Genomic DNA, 20,427 nt, shown 5'->3' on the forward strand with positions numbered 1-20,427 from the left:
TTGAGGGGTGTCTGTCTTCCATAGTTTCTGCCTTCCAGTAAGACTGGGCAGAGTGGGTGTCCTCCAGATCCCTTTCATTAAACCATTTCAGCTTTGGGTAGCTGGACCTGAGAATACAGCAGCATAACTAAATGTTGTGCCCAGGCTCAGGCAGTGAACAGGAAATTTCAGCCACTGTTCGAATTATTCATCCATCCATCCATCCATTATTGAATTAATATCTCATCTTTCTGTTTATACAACTTCCAACCCTCAAGATGGCTTACAACAATTTTTTAAAAATACAGAGAATAAATACCACATCATACCACATCATACCACAAATCAGAAGGACGTGGAAACAGCCAACTGAAAGCAGAGCAGCCCTCAGACACCTAAAGATGGACCAAACCATCATCATCCTCCCAGCAGACAAAGGTCGCACCACCATCATTATGGACAGATCACAGTATATACAAAAGGCCAAAGAAGGCCAACTTGAGGACAAAGAAACTTACACCCCGGTGAACACCAATCCCATACGGAAACTGGACAACCAGGTAAAAAGAATTCCTAACAACCTCACCAAGAAAGGTCAAATTACACAAGAAGAACAGAGGCGGATGAAAAGCAGCAGGTCCGTCCTCCCACGCTTCTACGGATGCCCCAAGATAACCAAGCCAGGCACACCACTTCGGCCCATTGTATCATTACCAGGGACTCCCACTTATAACATAGCTAAAGAGCTTACAAAGAAACTCAGACACCTCACAGAGGGGAGCGAACATTCTATTAACTCCGCACTACGGTGCCTCCAGAAAGTCAAAAACCTAAAAATAGAAGAAGGTGAGATCATGGTATCATTCGACGTAACAGCTCTCTTCACATCCATAGACCTGGGACTAGCGAAAGAATCCATGGCGGCAGTCCTGCGCAACACACTGGACCTAGCCAAATACACCAAAATAGAAATACCCAGGATAATGGACCTCATCAACCTCTGCCTTACAACCTACGTTCAGTTTGATGGAGAAATATACCAACAGATCAAAGGAACACCCAGGGATCACCTATTCCAGGACTTACAGCAGAGATTGTAATGCAGCGTCTGGAAAGGATAGCACTCCCACACATACAACCCAGTATGGATCCGGTACCTAGATGACACTTTTGTCATAATACAAAAGAAACAACTGGAAGAAACCCACAAAACCATCAATAACATCTTTAATGGAATAAAATTCACAAGGGAAGAAGAAAACAACAACACACTACCTTTCTTGGACATCCTCATCAGTAGAGGAAATAATGGTAAGTTAGAAACACAAGTCTACAGGAAAGCTACCCACACCAACCAAGCGCTCCACTACCGAAGTAACAATCCAACCTCCCACAAGAGAAGCTGTGTAAGAACATTATTCAGATGAGCACTTACACACTGCAGCAACCCAGAACACCAGAAAAAGGAAAAAGATCATCTGCACAGCATCTTCCAACAAAATGGATACCCGCTCAACTTTATCAAGAAGTGCCTCACCACCCAACCCACTACAACCCAACCAATAGAAACTATGAAAAGGATAACACGGCCATACATCAGAAACATCTCAGAAACCACCAACAGACTGTTACAACCACACAGCATCACCGTAGCACATAAACCAACTAAAACTCTTCAAAACATCTTAAGTAACCCAAAAGACCCAATAGCCCAAGAAGAAAGAACAGGAGTTATTTACAACATACAGTGCAAAGACTGTAACAGCCACTATGTAGGACAGACAGGCAGAAGACTAGCAGAGCGCATCCACGAACACCAACTGGCAGTCAGAAGACACGATGAGAACTCCTTAATCTCACAGCACTTGGACAGACTCAACCATAGTTTCAACTGGGAAACTGTGAGCATCCTAAACCAAGCCAAATCCAAAAACGCCAGAGAATTCCTGGAAGCCTGGCACTCAGACCAAGCAGCCATCAACAGACACATAGAGGTAAACAACGTTTACATAACATTCAAAAGAGACAGTAGAAAAGCCAAAAGACCAGTACCCTCCCTTGCCAGCAATCAACACCCAGATATGCAAAAATCAACACTAGGATTAACACCAGATTAGCAGCACAAACAGCACAATACACCCTAATCAAGGAACTATTAACTCAGTCAATCAACTAAGCAGCAAACAACAGCCCAATGAAAGAACTCCCAAGAGAGAACAACACCCCCACCAACACAAGCAGGGCAGGCCACGGTATATAGACTGAGAGCAAGGCCCACTCCCTCTTTGCACTGAAGACGTTGCCTAGTCTGGCAATGAAACATCTGCAAGAAAACAACAAGGCTCAGAGAGCACCAAGGACTCCACAGAGAATAAATCTTAAAAAAAAACACAGAACAGTACAATTATAGTCAAACCAAAAGTTAAAACTAGAAATAAAGATCAGTATCATTCCAGGCTGATCTTGTTTAGGTCTCATCCCCTGATCAAGGCAAGACAAGGTATCTTTACTGCATCAAATGAGGTACATAACAGTAAGTAATTTTAAAAATGTGGAAGGTCCTTTTTAAAGGAAGAGGGTTAAATTACTCCAGTAATCAGAGGGAATTGATGCAAAAACAAAGGAGATATGCAAAGGCTGCTTGCAAAGCAATTAGAACTTTTGCAGAGAGAGGAAGAAAACAGATCTAAAAAGAGGTTTTAGAATGTCAGGTTTTCAGTGTAGGTCAGTGCCAAACATCAGTGCAGATGCAGGCAAGCATCCTTTAGTATGCCAAACCAAGGTTTGTTAAATTTATTTATTTATTTATTTATTTATTTATTTATTTATTTAACAGACTTATAAGGCCACCCAACTCACACACAGTGACTCTGTGTGGCTTACAGAATTAAAAACCATAAAAACACAATAGACACTGCAGTTGGCTGGCTTCATATATAAATAACACTGATCTGCAAGCCGTAGCTTATGAAACACAGTGCCTGAATTGGGCCAACAAGCAAACAAACCCCATGATGGTTTAGTGCAATGTCCCAATGGTTTGACCCCCCACCATCACTATCAAGGTCACAATAGACCCTGAGTCGCGCACGTGCATCTTTCCCTGCAGCCAGCTTTGAATTCCTGCGCAGCTAATTTGCACTTCTTTAAGATGTGTGGACAACTTTAAGATGTCTGGACTTCAACTCCCAGAATTCCCCAGTCTGTTCAGTTTATTCATAGCACTGGCTGGAGTGATTCTGGAGTCTAAAGTTGCTGAGATTGAGAAACACTGAACTAGTGCACTTATGTCTGGATTTACTGCTCCACTTGTTTCAGCAAATTGGCCCAAAATTTTGGTGCCCGTTTCCTCTGTCATGAGATTCCCTGCAGATCCTATGGTGCAACTTGCCCCAGCGTTAACCGTTCAATTTTTATAAAGGCTTTTTAAATACCATGCTGTTTTCTCTCTCTGCATTCACTGAAGTTTCGTCATCCAAGGAAAATACTGACTGGGCCTTTTTGAGACTAAAAACAGCAGCAGCGCAGCAGCAGCAGCAGCGTGTGTTTCCCACACTTCTGAAAGAAGTGGGTAAATGCTGATCACAGATAATTCCTCATCTTTATTTGCTCCATTTCAAGAATCATATTCTTAATACTCTTCCTGTTTTCAAGTATTTGCATGTGACCTAAATGTCTTCTCATCCTGAAAGCTTGAAAATCAGTTTCCTGAGCTGAATCAGCCTTGCATTGCTTTGAGATTTTCTTCTTTTTAAAAATTTGTTGCATTAAATGCATTGAATGCTTTACCTCTCTGTCTTCCCACTGGGAAAGCAAATAAACTTACAACATCCAAACCATTTCCACTACTACGTGGTAATCCGATTGTTCTCTATTGGAATTAATTTACACAATCCCCATATTTGTCCAGGCAAGATAAGCAGTAATATTTTATCACGAAAATAAATCAGTGCTCTCTCATCCAACTATTAACCAGATTTAACCCTGCTTAGAGCTATGAAAACAACTGGCTAGGTGCTTCCCTCTAGCTGCACGAGCGGAGAAAAAACAGGATTTAAATGTGCTACATAAGTATTTTTTCCTATATAGTTGGCATCTAGGATTAGAGGCTTAGGTTTCCTTTGACATTAAGGCCAGTCGTGTCCGACTCTAGGGGGCGGTGCTCATCTCCGTTTCAAAGCCGAAGAGCCGGCGTTTGTCTGTAGACACTTCCTCCATGGTCATGTGGCCGGCACGACTAAACGGAACGCTGTTACCTGCCCACCGAAGCTGTACCTGTCCTAACAGCCAGGAACCATGCTGAGACAAGGAATAGGCCTCTAGTGTTTTATTACTGCTACATAACAGAGAATCCTAACAAACTGAAGAAGTGTGGGAAAACCCAGACATATAAACCCCAAAGACTAAGGCGGTCCCGATCTGTGTCTCTTTGAATGGCCACCTAATTCCTCAGTACTACGCATGCGCTTTACAGCCTGGATGGGAGCCCCCTGCTCGCCATCCTCACTCATGACATCACCTGTTAATCTACTCACATTTGCATGTTTTCGAACTGTTAGGTTGGCAGGAGCTAGGACTAGCAAAAGCATATTGAAATAATAGAAATAGACACCTATCCATTGCATATGGGTTGATAAAAGCTTTATCATGACAGAACAATGAATATGGTAATGAAACGCAGCTGGAAGTGATTAGAGAAGCACAATGGGACAGAAGGATGGAGAAAGAAGGTGGGGTACCCCTGATCTCGGTTTCCCCAAGAGATTGATAGATATGAAAGGATCGGCTTCTCTTGTCTTGTTTGAGCCTGGATCAAATGTGGAAGAACAGTGGTTTGAGCCAGGCACATCCATGGGTAGAACACTGGGGCTCAGGTTGGATCTTCCACTGCAGGTCTTTGTGCTCATACTAGTGTTCTTCCTCCTCCTCCTCCTCCTCCTCCTCCTCTCCAAATAACACAAGAGTGAGAGTGAGCAGGAGAGTGCTCTCACCACGTAGGCATGCAATGGATATAAATGGGAGTGACTCCTAGTTGAGATGTGACCGGTGTTTCCATAATGCTGGCATTCTTTTCCAGGGCCGGCCCTGTTGTTAAGCAGAGGTACAAGGGCGCAGGAAAGGAAGAGGCAAAACAACAATACACAAAGGGCACAGTGTAGAGCAGTGTTTCTCAACCTTGGCCACTTGAAGACCGGTCCACAGGTCTTCAGGTGGCCAAGGTTGAGGAACACTGGTGTAGAGGGAGGCAGAGGTAGCAAAGGAATCCAGACATTGTTAACGGATTAAAGAGGCAGTAAATGAAATCTTGGCCCTGGGAAAGAACAGGCTCAGGTGAACCCCGCCTTGGTTCTGCATGCTGTATGAGAGGAAGGGGGGAACCCTCGTAGACTTCCAAGATTCTGTGACTACTGATCGATTATGCACCATCAAGTCATTCTTTTACTCCTAGCGACCACACAGATAGATCTTCTCCACGAGGATCTGTCCCTAGCGTTGTCCTTCAGGTCTTCTAATGGTGCACTTGCTGCCACTGTCACTGAGTCCCTCCCCCTCGCTGCTGGTCTTCCCCTTCTTCTCTTTCCTTCCACCTTTCTCAGCATCAGAACCTTCTCTAGGGAGCTGGGGCTTTGCATGAAGTGTCCAAAGTAGGATACTTTGAGCCTGGTCATGGTGCCTCGAGTGAGAACTCCGGCTTGATTTGTTTGATGATCTGTTGGTTTGTCTTCTTGGCTGTTCACAATTTTCTCAGAAGTCTTCTCCAATCCCAAAGTAGTTCAAAAGCATCAATGCTCTTCCTATCCTGCTTCTGCTATTACACTCTACAACAACAGAGTTCCAGTAGGCTGACACAAAACTGGTTGCTTAACACACTTTCTTCTTTGCCTTCCATAAGCTAGCCTGCTGCTCTCAAGGGGTTGAAGGACAGCGTCCCATGCCCACACTGAAGATTCAGTGGTCAGTTGGGTCTGAGACCGTGAGGAGGTGAGAGAGAGAGCAAATGATCTTTACTTCGGCCTGTAAATATCCTTGGCTAATTTTCTTCTTTCATTGCGTTCTTGCATCTGGCAGTTGCTGAAATAATGGAGGCATTGATTAAATGACCGAGTTTGGACTCCAGGTGGTTGAGCTTCAAAACCCCAAGGAGACTTGTTTTGAATTTAATGCAGTTTCAATCATCTTCACATAAACGTTACTATAATGGTTTTGACAATCATCTGTTTAAGTTGCTGACATATCTGGGTGGAAAAGATGTAAGGCAAAAATGTAGGCTGGGGGATAACTAGCTTGGCAATGGTCCATGTGAAAGAGACTGCAAATTAAACATTAGCCAGAAGTGTGACACAGCTGCTGAAAAGGCCAATACTATCTGAGGTGCATTAATATTAATGCCACCACTTGCCAATTAGACCCATGTTTCTCCTGGCTGGTGAAAGCAGCTCGGGAGGTGACACGTGGATGGGTCCAGGCGATGGTCAATGCATCCTTGGGGCAGGGGGTGTTCCCAACTGCCTTTAAGGAGGTGCTGGTACAACCCCTCCTCAAGAAACTATCGCTGGACCCTACTATACTGGATAATTTTTGTCTAGTCTCCCACTTCCCCTTTTTGGGGAAAGTGGTTGAGAAAGTGGTGGCATTACAACTCCAGAGGATTCTGGAGGAAGCAGATTATCTGGACCCCTTTCAGTCAGGTTTCAGGCCTGGATATGGGACAGAAACGGCATTGGTCGCACTTATGGATGACCTCTGGCGGGAGCGGGATGGGGGCAGTGCGTCCATCCTGGCTCTTCTTGACCTCTCAGCGGCTTTCGATACCATCGACCATGGGATCGTTTTGGGTCGGCTCAGGGAATTGGGGATGGGTGGCGTGGTTCTGCGCTGGTTCACCTCCTTCCTCCAGGGCTGGTCCCAGTTGGTGGTGATGGGGGGGAGAGATCCGACCCTCGACCTCTCCTTTGTGGGGTGCTGCAGGGTTCGGTTCTCTCTCCTCTCCTATTCAACATCTACGTGAAACCGCTGGGCAAGATCATCTGTCACCACGGGGTGAGGTATCATCAATATGCCGATGATACTCAATTGTATATCTCCATCCCAGGTGAGGTAAGTGATGCTGTGATTGCCCTCTCTCGGTGCCTGGGGGCTGTAGGAGCCTGGATGGGGAACAACAGGCTTCGGCTGAATCCTGGTAAGACGGAGTGGCTGTGGGTTAAGGGTTCCTCCGTATCCGGGACTTTGTCATCTTTAGTTCTGGATGGGGTTGCACTGCCCCAGACAGACCTGGTCCGTAATCTGGGGGTCCTCATAGACTCACGGCTCCTGCTCAAAGAGCAGGTAGCAGCCGTGGCCGGAAGGGCCTTTGCACAGCTTCGTGTTCTGCGCCAGTTACGCCCTTTCCTGGTTCGGGAAGCCCTTCAGACAGTCACTCATGCCCTTGTTATCTCCCATATAGACTACTGCAATGCGCTCCTCATGGGGCTACCCTTGAAGAGTATCTGGAAGCTTCAGCTGGTCCAGAATGTAGCCGCGCAGGCTATTTTCGGCGCCCCTAGAAGGGCGCACATGACACCTTCACTACGCGAGCTGCATTGGATACCAGTTTGCTTCTGGGTCTGATTCAAGGTGTTGGTTATCACCTTTAAAGCCCTGCATGGCATGGGACCGGGTTACCTGAGGGACCACCTCTTCCCTGTATCATCAGCCCGTCCCACCCACTCATGCAGAGAGGGCATGCTGCGGACCCTGTAGATAAGAGAATTCCATCTGGCGGGGTCCAGGAGGCGGGCCTTCTCTGCAGTAACACCCGCCCTTTGGAACATCTTGCCCCCGGAGGTGAGATTAGGCCCATCGCTCCTAGCCTTCCGGAGGAAGTTGAAGACTTGGCTCTGCCACCGGGCTTGGGGCAGGGAGGAGAATCAACATACTTGGGGTTGGCTAGTGCCTTGAAGTGCCCCTCCTACATAATGACTGAAGGAGATCACAGCCATCTGGATTTTATGAGCTGGGGTTGTTAAGAAATTGTTTTAGAGGGATTTTTGTCATGAGTACTGATGGTGAGCAGGAGGGGGCCCCTATCCAGGGGGGAAAACGCATGCGTAGCACTGAGGAGTTAAACAGCCATTCAAAGAGACACAGGTCAGACCCGCCTTAACTTTTGGGGTTTATCTGTCTGGGTTTTTCCCACGCTTCTTCAGTTTGTTAGGATTTTCTGTCTAATGTAGCAGTAATAAAACCCTAGAGACCTATTCCTTGTCTCAGTGTGGTTCCTGACTGTTCCTAACAATTCCATTCCTAACAAACTCTACTACTCCCATTGAAAGAGGGAGGATGTCATGATCACCGTTGCGATGTTCGCTCCATCGTAACGGTTCGCATGCCAGAGTGTTGATGCGTGTTCCTGGCTGGGAGGGTGCTGCTGATAAACCTTGTACGGGGAGATGTGTAGGGCTGTGCCAGGAAGGAATGTGTTTGGGTTATCTCTTAAATGTCAAGGTCTTTTTGCCCATCGATCAGCAGAGCTCGTTAGGAGCACCTGGGAATGTGGGATTGTTCTGTATGCAAGGGGGGGTTGTTGTTAGAAACGGAGCTATTTAGTTTGAGTTTAGGCGCGCTTTTCTCATTCTCAGCTTTCTTTCTGTTTGCACCTTATTCTAAATAAACCAGACCTTAAACTTAGGTTTGGAGACTGAGCTTTTTATTTGAGTAGGGCAATCGTTACAGAGGAACACAAAAAAAAAAAAAAGGAAGAGACATTTGGGAAAATGTCTTCGGAAAACCAGGAAATTCAGCTGGCCATCCAACAACTGGCAACAGCATTGCAACAACATCAACAACAAGTAGATCTCCAGATCAACACATTACAAGCAGCCATGCTACAGCAGTTACAACAACCAGCTCTGATTAACCCACAACCGGTGCCAGCAGCAGCAGCTCCGCCAGTAGTCTTGAGATCCCAGGGCAGTCTACCAGAGAAGTTTGGAGGAGAAGCAGGACAGTTGAGAACCTTTCTCACACAGTGCACAATGTTTTTCGACAGCAGACCGGCAGAGTTTCCCACAGACCGAACCAGAGTCACCTTCATTTTAAGTCTGCTAAAGGGCCCAGCAGCCAAGTGGGCTATTCCCATGGTGGAGAACAATGACCCAATTCTCAACGACTACCAGAATTTTCTGGCAGGGTTCCAAGCACACTTTGACGACCCGATCAGAGAGGTCACTGCCAGCCAGGAAATTCGGAAGCTCAAGCAAGGCAACAAGAGGGTGGGAATTTACATTGCTGATTTCAAGCTGTTAGCAGGAGATCTGGACTGGAATGAGAGTGCCTTGAAAGACCAACTCAAACGGGCTGGATGAAGAAATTAAGAATGAATTAGTGCGCCAGGGAACACCAGCTACCCTAGAAGGTTTATATCAGCTGTCCGTGGTCATAGATGCCAGGCTAGAAGAGCTCAGACAGATGCAGCCGGGGAGGAACAGGGGCCTCAGAGCGCTTCCAGGATTTCCAGCTCTCTCCGCAGCATCTCTTTACTCAGGACCAGAGGAGCCGATGCAGATCGGGGTGAGCAGGAGGCTTATTTCTGAGGCTGAGAGGCAGAGAAGGAGAGAGCAAGCCCTCTGTTTCTACTGCGGAGTCCAGGGGAACATGGTGAGAGCTTGCCCAGCGAGAAGCCAAGCAAATTCCATAAGACCCCCAGGACAAGCAGCAGAACCAAGAGCCACCTCCACCTCTACTTCCAACCAGGGAAACTCCGTCGGTCTCCCTCCACAGAGCTCAGCAAGGAGACCATCAATCAATTAAGAAGGGCTCATTCTGAGGATTCCAGGCAATCCTTTTACTACTTACCAGTCATAATGCCCGTAAACCCAGAGCACCAGGTCAAGCTAGAGGCCCTCGTGGATTCCAGAGCTTCCACCAATTTTATTGATGTACAGACTGTACAAGACCTAAACATCCTGACCAGAGAATTGCCACGTCCCATAGAAATTGAGACCATTGACGGCCAGCCCCTCAAGGCAGGGCCGATTAGAAGTTTCACGGAACCCTTGCAACTAACAATGGGAGACACACTGAGTGGATCCAACTTTATGTTACTGCATCACTTAATGTGCCTATAATCCTGGGCACACCTTGGCTGAAGATCCACAACCCATTGTTGAACTGAACTATGGGAGCAATCTCCTTCCCAGCTAAGGAATGCCAGCACCACAAGATTCAAGCCGCTCTTCTCTCTCCAGCAACCAACGCAGTTACGGAAGCAGGGGGGGTCCAGTTGCCAGCCAAGTATGCAGATTTCGCAGACATTTTCAGCGAACAAGAGGCCACAGCACTACCCCCCCATAGGGACTGTGATTGCACCATTGAGTTGATACCAGGAGCCAAGATTCCAGCAAGGAAACAATATCCCATGTCCCCCAAGGAACTAGCCACCTTAAAGGATTACTTGGATTCTAATCTCCAAAAGGGTTTCATCTGACCATCTACTTCCCCAGCGTCTGCTCCTACCTTCTTCGTACCAAAGAAGCCTGACCCGTTGGCACCGGCAAACCAGGAGGCACCCATGAGAGTGGTGCATGATTTCAGTTCCCTCAATAAAGTCACGGTCAAGGAAAATTACCCGCTCCCCCTAATGCCTGATCTGGATCGCTTACAGAAAGCACGCATTTTCACTAGGTTGGACCTCAGAAATGCGTACAATCTGATCTGGATGAAAGAGGGGCATGAATATCTGACTGCCTTCGATACCAGGTTTGGTAAATTTGAGTACCTTGTTTTGCCCTTTGGCTTGTCTAATGCAGGAGCCATATTTTCCTGATTTATGAATCAAATTTTCTCTGATTTACTAGAGAAATCATTTATCTAGATGACATATTAATATTCTCTGAGGATGCTACAACTCATGTAACCCATGTACGTAATGTCTTACAAAGACTGAGAGAGAACAAGCTGTTCGCCAAGCTAGAGAAGTGTGCCTTCGATTTAACTGTATTACATTTCCTGGGCTATAAAATATCAACAGAAGGCATATCCATGGATCCTTCTAAGGTCCAGGCAATTCTCTCTTGGCAACCCCCCCAAAATGTGAAAGAGGTACAAAAATTTCTAGGGTTCTGCAATTTTACAGGAGATTCATAAATAAATTTAGTGACAGGGCTAAACCCCTCACACAGCTTTTGAAGAAAGGATCAAAATTCATTTGGGGGGAGAGGGAGCAAGCAGCCTTCCAAGAATTTAAGCAGCTCTTTGCATCCCAGCCGCTTTTGAGGCATCCTGATCCCACAAAGCAATTCATAATGCATTCAGATGCTTCAGATTTTGCCACAGCTGCTGTTTTATTGCAATATACAAACAAAACAGAGAATACATTGCTACCTAGTGCATTTTTCTCCCGCACGCTCTCACCAGCAGAGAGAAACTATGATGTTTTTAACAAGGAGTTGCTAGCAATTAAAGCAGCATTTCAAGAGTGGAGGCACTGGCTAGAAGGTGCAGCCTTTCCTGTGAAAGTTTGCACCGATCACAAGAATTTACAGCTTCTACAAAACACCAGATCCCTCACCCCACGCCAAATCAGATGGAGCCAGTTTTTCTCCCGTTTCAATTTTGTTATTTCTTATGTTCCCAGGGCGCAGAACTGTTTGGCAGATGCCCTGTCTCGATCCATTCAGGCAAACCCCGCCACTCACCAGGAGGTACAGGCTACCATATTACAACCTCACAACTTTCAGCAGTCTATGAGGGGGAACCAGACAGAGATTTTAGCAGCAGGCAGACAAGCAGAGGACCTATTTACAAGAGTCAGAGCTCAGCAGCAACAGGACCCGTATGCCAGGGCCAGGATGGATGACCTCCAGAGGGGCCTGCAAGACACTTCCTCCCCATTTAATGTGGAGGCAGGAATCCTCTGGCATAGCAGGCGATTATACATTCCCCCCTCACTGAGGGAAGAAGTACTGAGACTTTGCCATGACCATCAAACGGCAGGCCACAGAGGTGTTTTCAAAACTCTCCATTGAGCTCTGAGAGACTACTGGTGGCCTAAGATGACTGCAGACATAAAGGGTTACGTTGCTTCTTGTCATACCTGTAGATGAGCCAAGCCTCTCCCAGGGAAGCCCACAGGACTCTTGCAACCCCTAACCACCCCTAGTAGGCCTTGGGATACAATCTCCATGGATTTCATCACTGATTTACCCCCAGTCCAGGGGCTGACTTCCATACTAGTGGTGGTGGACCTTTTCACTAAAATGGCGCATTTTATTCCTTGCAAGGGCCTCCCATCTGCGCAAGCCACAACACAGTTGTTTATGGACCATGTTTTTAGGTATAGAGTCATGATAAATCACTTGGTGAGTGACAGAGGCCCTCAGTTCACTTCCAGGTTCTGGAGGGCCCTTTTCCTGTCATTAGGGGTCCAGATCCACCTATCATCATCACATCATCTGGCTAGTAACGGGCAAGCTGAGAAAATTAACCAATGGTTACAGCAGTATCTCAGGTGTTACACCACTTATCAGCAAGACACTTGGCCAGCCCTGCTCCCCATGGCAGAATTTACTTATAACAACTGTGTGCAATCCTCTACCAAGATGTCTCCTTTCCAAGCACTCTACGGGGTTAACCCTCAGGTGTTGCCCACCTCCTCCCAGCAGGGAACTGTTCCAGCCGCGGCTGATTTTCTTAAAGAGCAACAAGCCGCACAGGAGTTGTTAAAGGAGCAGCTGAACAGGGCAAAGAGTGCTTACAAGAGAGCTGCAGATGCTCAGACAAGAGGGGCCAGTGATTGCGGTAGGAGACAAAGTGTGGCTCTCTACCAAGTTTTTGACCTCTACCAGGCCCTCCAAGAAGTTGGACTCTAAGTTTGTGGGCCCTTTCACTGTGGTACAGCAGATAAATCCAGTGGTTTATCGCTTAAAGCTGCCAGCATCCATGAACATCCATCCAGTCTTTCACAGAGCCTTGCTAGCTAAAGACCCTCCCCCAAGTACCTTACGATTGCAAATGCCCCCCCCTCCAGTAATTGTGGAGGGGGAGGAGGAATACGAAGTCAAGGAAATTCTGGACTCTAGGAAGAGGGGAAGGGGCATCCAATATTTAATACACTGGAAAGGGTACCCTGAGGAAGAGCGCACGTGGGAAAATGCCAGAGATGTGCATGCGCCAGCGCTGGTTCAATGATTCCACCAGCTTTTCCCTCACAAACCCAAGCCTCGCACTCTACCAGAGATTCCTCACTTGACTGAGCAAGCAGAGGAATCCCAAGCAGAGGAGTTCGTAAGTTTGCAACCTCCACCCCCACCAGAGGCTCTGAGGCCAGAAGGAGAGGAGGAGGGAGAGCCGCAGCCCTCCACCTCAGGCTTGCAGTTCCCAAGGGGGAGGGGGGAAGAATCTTCTAATTATCTAGCTATTTTCCAGCAGCAGCCATCTGGGCCAGAAGTGTTATCAGACCTGGAGAGCAGCACTTATTCGTCCTTGGAGGAGTTTTCCTTTGAAGAATTTCCATCGTTGCCCAGTTCCCATGGGAGCTTGGAGGGGGAGATGGACTCTCATGAGACCTCTGGAAAGGAGGCGCTGAAATGGAATGTGAATCTGGAGGGGAGGGTGTTGTCATGAGCACTGAGGGTGAGCAGGAGGGGGCCCCTGTCCAGGGGGGAAAACGCATGCGTAGTTTAGAGACTTTGAGCAGCCATTCAAAGAGACACAGAACAGACCCGCCTTGACTTTTGGGGTTTATCTGTCTGGGTTTTTCCCACACTTCTTCAGTTTGTTAGGATTTTCTGTCTAATGTAGCAGTAATAAAGCACTAGAGACCTTTCCTTGTCTCAGCGTGGTTCCTGACTGTTAGGACAATTTTATTAGAATTTTATTGTATATTTATTGTTCTGTATTGTAAACCACCCAGAGTCCCTCCAGTTGGAGGAGATGGGTGGTGACACATTTGATTGATTGATGATAGATGATAGATGATAGATGATAGATGATAGATGATAGATGATAGATAGATAGATAGATAGATAGATAGATAGATAGATAGATGATAGATAGATAGATAGATAGATAGATAGATGATAGATGATAGATAGATAGATAGATAGATAGATAGATAGATGATTGATTGATTGATAGATAGATAGATAGATGATTGATAGATAGATGATAGATAGATAGATAGATAGATGATTGATAGATAGATAGATAGATAGATAGATAGATAGATGATAGATAGATAGATAGATAGATAGATGATAGATAGATAGATAGATAGATAGATGATAGATAGATAGATAGATAGATAGATAGATAGATAGATAGATGATTGATAGATAGATAGATAGATAGATGATAGATAGATAGATAGATAGATGATAGATAGATAGATAGATAGATAGATAGATAGATGATAGATAGATAGATAGATAGATAGATGATTGATAGATAGATAGATAGATAGATAGATGATTGATAGATAGATAGATAGATAGATAGATAGATGATTGATAGATAGATAGATAGATGATTGATAGATAGATGATAGATAGATAGATAGATAGATAGATGATAGATAGATAGATAGATGATTGATAGATAGATAGATAGATAGATAGATAGATAGATAGATAGATGATAGATAGATAGATAGATAGATAGATAGATAGATAGATAGATGATTGATAGATAGATAGATGATAGATAGATAGATAGATAGATAGATAGATAGATAGATAGATAGATAGATGATTGATAGATAGATAGATAGATAGATAGATAGATAGATAGATAGATGGGAGCTCTGAGTCCAGATCACAGGAAGTCATATTTCCAATTTACCGTGCTCTGGCCAGACCCATTAGGAGTCCATTTCTAGGACCACCTTTCCAAAAGGCAGTGACAAATTGAAGCAAATTCAAAGGAGGGCTAACAAGATGGTGACAGGTCTGGAAAATAAGACCAATAAGGAACAAATTAGAGTCTGGGTATGTTCAGCCTGAGCCAGTTTGGTGTAGTGGTGAAGGCATCAGGCTAGAAACCGGGAGACCTTGAGTTCTAATCCTGCCCTAAACACAAAGCCAGCTGGGGGACCTTGGGCCAGTCACTTTCTCTCAGCCCTAGGAAGGAGGCAATGGCAAACCACTTCTGAAGAACCTTGCCAAGGAAACAGCAGGGACTTGTCCAGGCAGTCTCCGAGAATTGGACATGATTGAACAGATTAAAAAAAAAGTTCAGTCTGCAGTAGAGATGACTGGGGGAGATATGACAACAACCTTCAGATATCTGAAGGGTTCATAAAAGAGAGAGTGGATTTATTTTTTGTTGCCTCAGAGGGAAGGGCCAGAACCAGTGGTTCAAACGTCAAGGAAGCAAGTTCAGACTAGACATCAGCAGGAATTTCCTGATGTTCAAGATGTCAGCCGGTGGAACAGGCTGCCCCATGAAATGATAAATTCTCCATCACTGGAAGTCTTCAAAGAGAGGCTGGATCATCCTTCATTGCAGGTGCTTTAGTGGATCTTGCCCTGACCCAGGCAAGGGGTTGACTTAGACGATTTCCAAAGTCTCTTCCAACTCTATAATTCTGTGATACAGCACACTATTTTCATAATATGTTCATCGAGTATAAATATATAACGTGATGCACAGTTTATTGGAATATTTCCCAAAGTGCCCACACGAAGTTGTTTATGCCAGGGATCCTGGATTTCCCAGCCCAATTGTGTAATATCACCTACACAGACAACACACCCAACCACACACACTCTCTAGTTTTCTCTCTGGCCAGTTTCTCTAGCTGAGGTTGTCATTATACCCATTTGCCGAACAAAATTAAACATCCAGGAGAAATGCAGGCAGTGAAAGTGTTTCTGTTCGGCCCATCTCTGGCAGCCAGAACAGAGAAATGGTGTCATCTTCCCAATCTGTGCGGTCCCATGGGAATGGAACAGCCTTGTAGCACTTCCCTGATTTTTAAGAGGTCAAGGGGCCATTTTGCCTCACTGTGGCATGGTGTGGCCATTTCCGATTTGGTTCTTGCATGTTTCCATTAAAAAAAGCTAATCACCCAAAGTCAGCAATCTTGACCCCCAGTTTCAGTGACAGAATCTCAGAGTGCTTTGGGGATCCCGCATAGGGGTCTTGGGAATGCCTTGTGCTCCCTGCCCTATGGGTCTGCCACAGCTTTTGGATGCATCTCTGCCTTCTTCTCTTGGTGGACTTCATTCCCAAATGGGGAGGAGAAGGAGGTTGACCAGCATCCTAGGGGACAATCAAGCACTAAAGCGAAGCATCTGAACAAGAAGAGTTTCCAGAGCAGCTTCCCACCCCATCTCCGCAGTCCGAACCTGATGTCCACACATTGCCTTGTTCTGAGGAGACTTCAGGGTGAAAAATGGGATGGGTGGAAAAACTACTCCTGAAAGTTACATGTTGATTCAGTGCCTCTCTCTCTGAGAAGTCCTCAAAATGAGACATCCACAACAGCCTGATCTTCCACCTGAGACAGAAGAGTGACTTTGTTGGAGGTGTCATCTGCCAGAGATGGTCTAGTGGATCTTGAATTTGAGGAGGAGGTTGGATGAAATAACATTCCTATGAAGGGATGATTCTAAAAGGTCCACCATTGAGAAGGAGGGGAACCTTCGTTTCTTCACCACCCCTGCTTTCCATGGTCCATCCAGGACACCCATCTGGAACGCAGGAAAGACTCAGCCATTGCCTACAGCATTTGTGGAAGCCCTTTCACTCTGGACCATCTCCTAGGAGTTCCTAGAAAGGAATTACAGGTAGTCCTTGCTTAATGACCACAATTGGGACTGGAATTTTGGTTGCTAAGCAATACAGTTATTAAGTGAATCTGACCTGATTTTATGACCATTTTTGCAGCAGTTACTAAGCAAATCACTGTGGTCATTAAGCAAATCACATGGTCTTTAAGCAAATCACACAGTTCCCCATTGTTTTTGCTTCCCAGAAGCCAGCTGGGAAGGTTGAAAATGGAGATTATGCGACTATGGGATGCTGCAACGGTCATAAATGCGAACCGGTTATCAAGCGCCTGAATTGCAATCAATGACTCTGGGAATGCTGCAATGGTTGTAAGTGCGAGGACCAGTTGTAAGTCGGGCTTTAGCAGTGTCGTAAGTCCAAACCATAGAAATGGTCGTTAAGCAAGGATACCTGTATCACTTTCTAAAGAAGTTTTAGAAGTTACTTTTTTAGCAAGAAACCTGTGGTTCAGTTCCTTTCCTTGAAAGCAGAGGTAGAAAAGATGCACTTACAGGCAACATTTTTAGGAATCAAGAACCTTGTCCTGTTAATTGTAATAATGATGGCAGCATTGCCCTTCTCTGTTGTTTTTCCTCCTGGGCAGATTCATTGCGAAATATTCCTCTTGTGAGTCATGGTCCGCACTCATCCCCCACGGAGCTCAGTGGCTCCAACCAACGGTCGTTGAGAGAACGAAGGACATCCGCTCCGTCGCACTCAAGCCAATCCACCCTCTTCACTTCTGAGTCACCTCCTAATCATATCCGGACCACACTTCCCACCAGTGCTGCTCGCGACTCTCTCTTCCTACACCAGCAATCAGAAAACACTAGGTAACTCTTAGTTTACCAAACGATGGGCATCTTCGTACGCCTTCTTTTTAATCTACCTGCTTATTTGGTTGTTAGTTTAATTTAAAACTTCATGGATTGCTCTTCCAGTGCATTTGCATTGCTCGGGGTGAATTAGAACAAGTAAAAGCAGTAAAAATCAAACAATGGTAGTAACAGTGGCATGAAAACAAAAACAAGCTCAACAGGTAAAGCAGTGTTTTACTTGGAAGTTCACTGCATTTGACCTCTTTTGAAAGTCCAGCTGTTGCTGCTGCAAATTATCTTAAAGTCTTAGAGTGGGCTTACAGTTTAAAAGATGGGACACAGAAGAAGGAAGACTAGGAAAAAGGAAGAGGGGGTGAAAACACAAGACACTCAGTCACCAGTTCTTAAAGATGCAAATTTCTAACGTGGACCAACTGGTTTTGGTCAGTAAAAATTCTTTGAGGCTGAGTTTGCACAACTCAGCCAATGTGAGTTAACAAAACACAACAGCTGTGTTGGTATAACATGCTAGACCCACACAGATCAACCCTGTTATGACTTAGCATTATGGCCTGGTTCACACCATACACTCATACAACAAATGGTTCCCACAACGCATTGAACCATCAAGTACCCAGCCCTATTTCAGCCTCATCTAGCACGTCCTACAAACTCTTCACACGGCTCCATTGGGGAAACAGAATATCAAATAAAACCTGGGTTGTTCTGGGTTATCCAGATCTCTTCCAGTGCTGATAGTGAAGTAATCCTTCTTTCTCCTCTTGTTTTGTTGTAGGATTGCAAGTTTCTCTCAAGCTACAAGGTTCTTCATGAGAAGCAACCCACCGGTTCAGAAACTGTCTCAGGAGAACGGGCACTACATCAACCGGGTGGGCGGGCGAGTCCATGCCTTCTACGGTGTGCCCAAGCCAAGCTGGCACAACTCGGAGCTCAGGGGCAGTGCCTATGACTTGCCAAGAAGTTTTGGGTGCTACGCCCACACCAAGTTGAGCCGCACCAGCTCAGAAACATCAGAGATTGAGGAGGTCTACACCTTCAAGACCCCCAACAGCACCCGTTGCAAAGACTTTGGGGAGCTTTCCACCGACTCCTGCGACATTCCCGGCGCCCCTCTGTCAATTCATCAGACCCCAAGGGCCTGCATGCTGTACAAAAACCACAATGCCTTGACGGTGGCTTCTGGGGACACGGCGGCAACTCCCCCACCCAGGCCTCCCAAACTAGGGCAGGCAGAATCCTGCTGGGGCAGCCCCCAACAACGCCTGATGGACGGCAGAGGCCTGAGCGTGAGTCCAGTGGCCACTACCACTCCCAGAAGGAACATGCTGCCAGCAGTGGGGAACTGCAGGCTACTCCGAGGTAGATCTGGAGGCTGCGGAAGACGTAGGATGGCATATGCATGGTCTGAGCAGAGACAGTGACGCTCCCACCAAGCAGCCCGGAAGCGTGATCCGTTGCTCTCTAAATGCTTCTTTGGTGCCATATTGCATCAGCACGCCCAGACATACCCGCACACAGTCGCATGCACACTAGTCAAGTGGGAGTTGGGAGAGTCCAAAAAATCTTTTAGGGCAAATCTCAGCTTTTCGATTCCATATATTATACTGTACACGGGCTGTGTTGTCTGTGCTGATTCTCACAACAGTCTTTTCACAGGTTGTTCTGGCCTCCTGTCTTCCCTCTGTTGCTGTTGTTCGTTGTTAGGTTTTCTTCCTCCACTTCCTCCTTCCTCTCTTCTCCCCCCTTCCCCTTTTCTGGCCAGCTAGTAATAGAAGGATACACAGAGATCGCAGAGGAGTCACAGAGAATAGAATCGGAGACCGGTAGAAAATAGAATAAAGTTGTTATGTGGAGGATGCAAGTGTGCTGCCTATCACACATTTTGTAGCAGCTACTGGCTGTCGGGAGGCATCAGCCTAAAGCAGAAGAAGGGAACCTTTTGGGGACGTGGGGCACATTGGAATTTGGGGACGTGTGGTTGACCCGCCCCCGAAACGAAGGCCGTGGGAGGTCAGGCAGTCGGGAAATGCTCCTTGACCAGAAGGCAGAGTGGCTTCTCCAAGGTGTCACCTGCCGTTGCAGGGGGATATTTGCACGGACGAAAAGCATCGTTGCAGATAAGTACGTTGCTGGAGGCTGAGCCCTCTTCCCATCTGTTCATTTTTAATTAAAGGAACCTTAAAAAAAAAAAAAAAGCCCAGGAGAAACAGGGAGCCTTATGGGCGTGAGGCAGGTGTTGGGAACACACGGCTCCCTCTGAGGACCACCTTGCCTCCGCCAGGTCAAGGAATGCCTGTTTAAGAAGGTGTTCCCGCGGGAGCGTCCAGCAGTGTGTCCAAATGTCCTGGGACTATAAACCTCAGAATTTCCAGAAAAATGCCACGGGAGAACTCCTGAGTTCTTCGAAGAGGGGACTGGCGCGCATTCACTGAGGGGTTAATTGGTGCATGGATCAAAGGGAGACCCCAAAGAGGCGAGGGGTCACAGCCCTCTTTACAGACTGGCGAACGAGAGTAGGCCTGGGGCTGGGTGCCAGGTGTCGGGGTATCAGTCGTGGCAGAGTATTTGATTAGATACAGCACATCCTGCACCTGGTGAGCTCCGTGAGGCATCGGGGTGTAAGTTTTGAGATAATAGGGCAGGACTACAAAGTCAGTAAGGCCTTGTGAGAGAACAGAGGGGTGGTATTCTGTAGTCTCTTTCTAGGGAGTGAGTTTGTCTGCTTTCTCAGAGCTCTGCTCACCTTCCAGCATCTCATTCCAGCTTGTCATCCTTCCTAGTCCTTCTCAATGTTTACAGGTAGTCCTCACTTAACTACCACAATTGAGACCGGAATTTCACTTGCTAAGTGAATCTG

General features: G+C 46.3%; 1 protein-coding gene across 1 annotated transcript in view; it reads left to right on the forward strand.

Moving 5' to 3' along the window:
• The window catches only part of LOC134488547 (GRB2-associated-binding protein 2-like), a 48,920-nt gene that overhangs the window by 16,054 nt on the left and 12,439 nt on the right, over positions 1 to 20,427 (forward strand). The window contains exons 3-4 of the mRNA XM_063291028.1: positions 17,336 to 17,564; positions 18,346 to 18,929. Coding sequence (XP_063147098.1) covers positions 17,336 to 17,564; positions 18,346 to 18,929 — 813 coding nt within the window. The remainder of the gene's footprint in view (positions 1 to 17,335; positions 17,565 to 18,345; positions 18,930 to 20,427) is intronic.

This window comes from Candoia aspera, chromosome 1, assembly GCF_035149785.1.
Source record: "Candoia aspera isolate rCanAsp1 chromosome 1, rCanAsp1.hap2, whole genome shotgun sequence".
Taxonomy (NCBI): Eukaryota; Metazoa; Chordata; class Lepidosauria; order Squamata; family Boidae; genus Candoia; species Candoia aspera.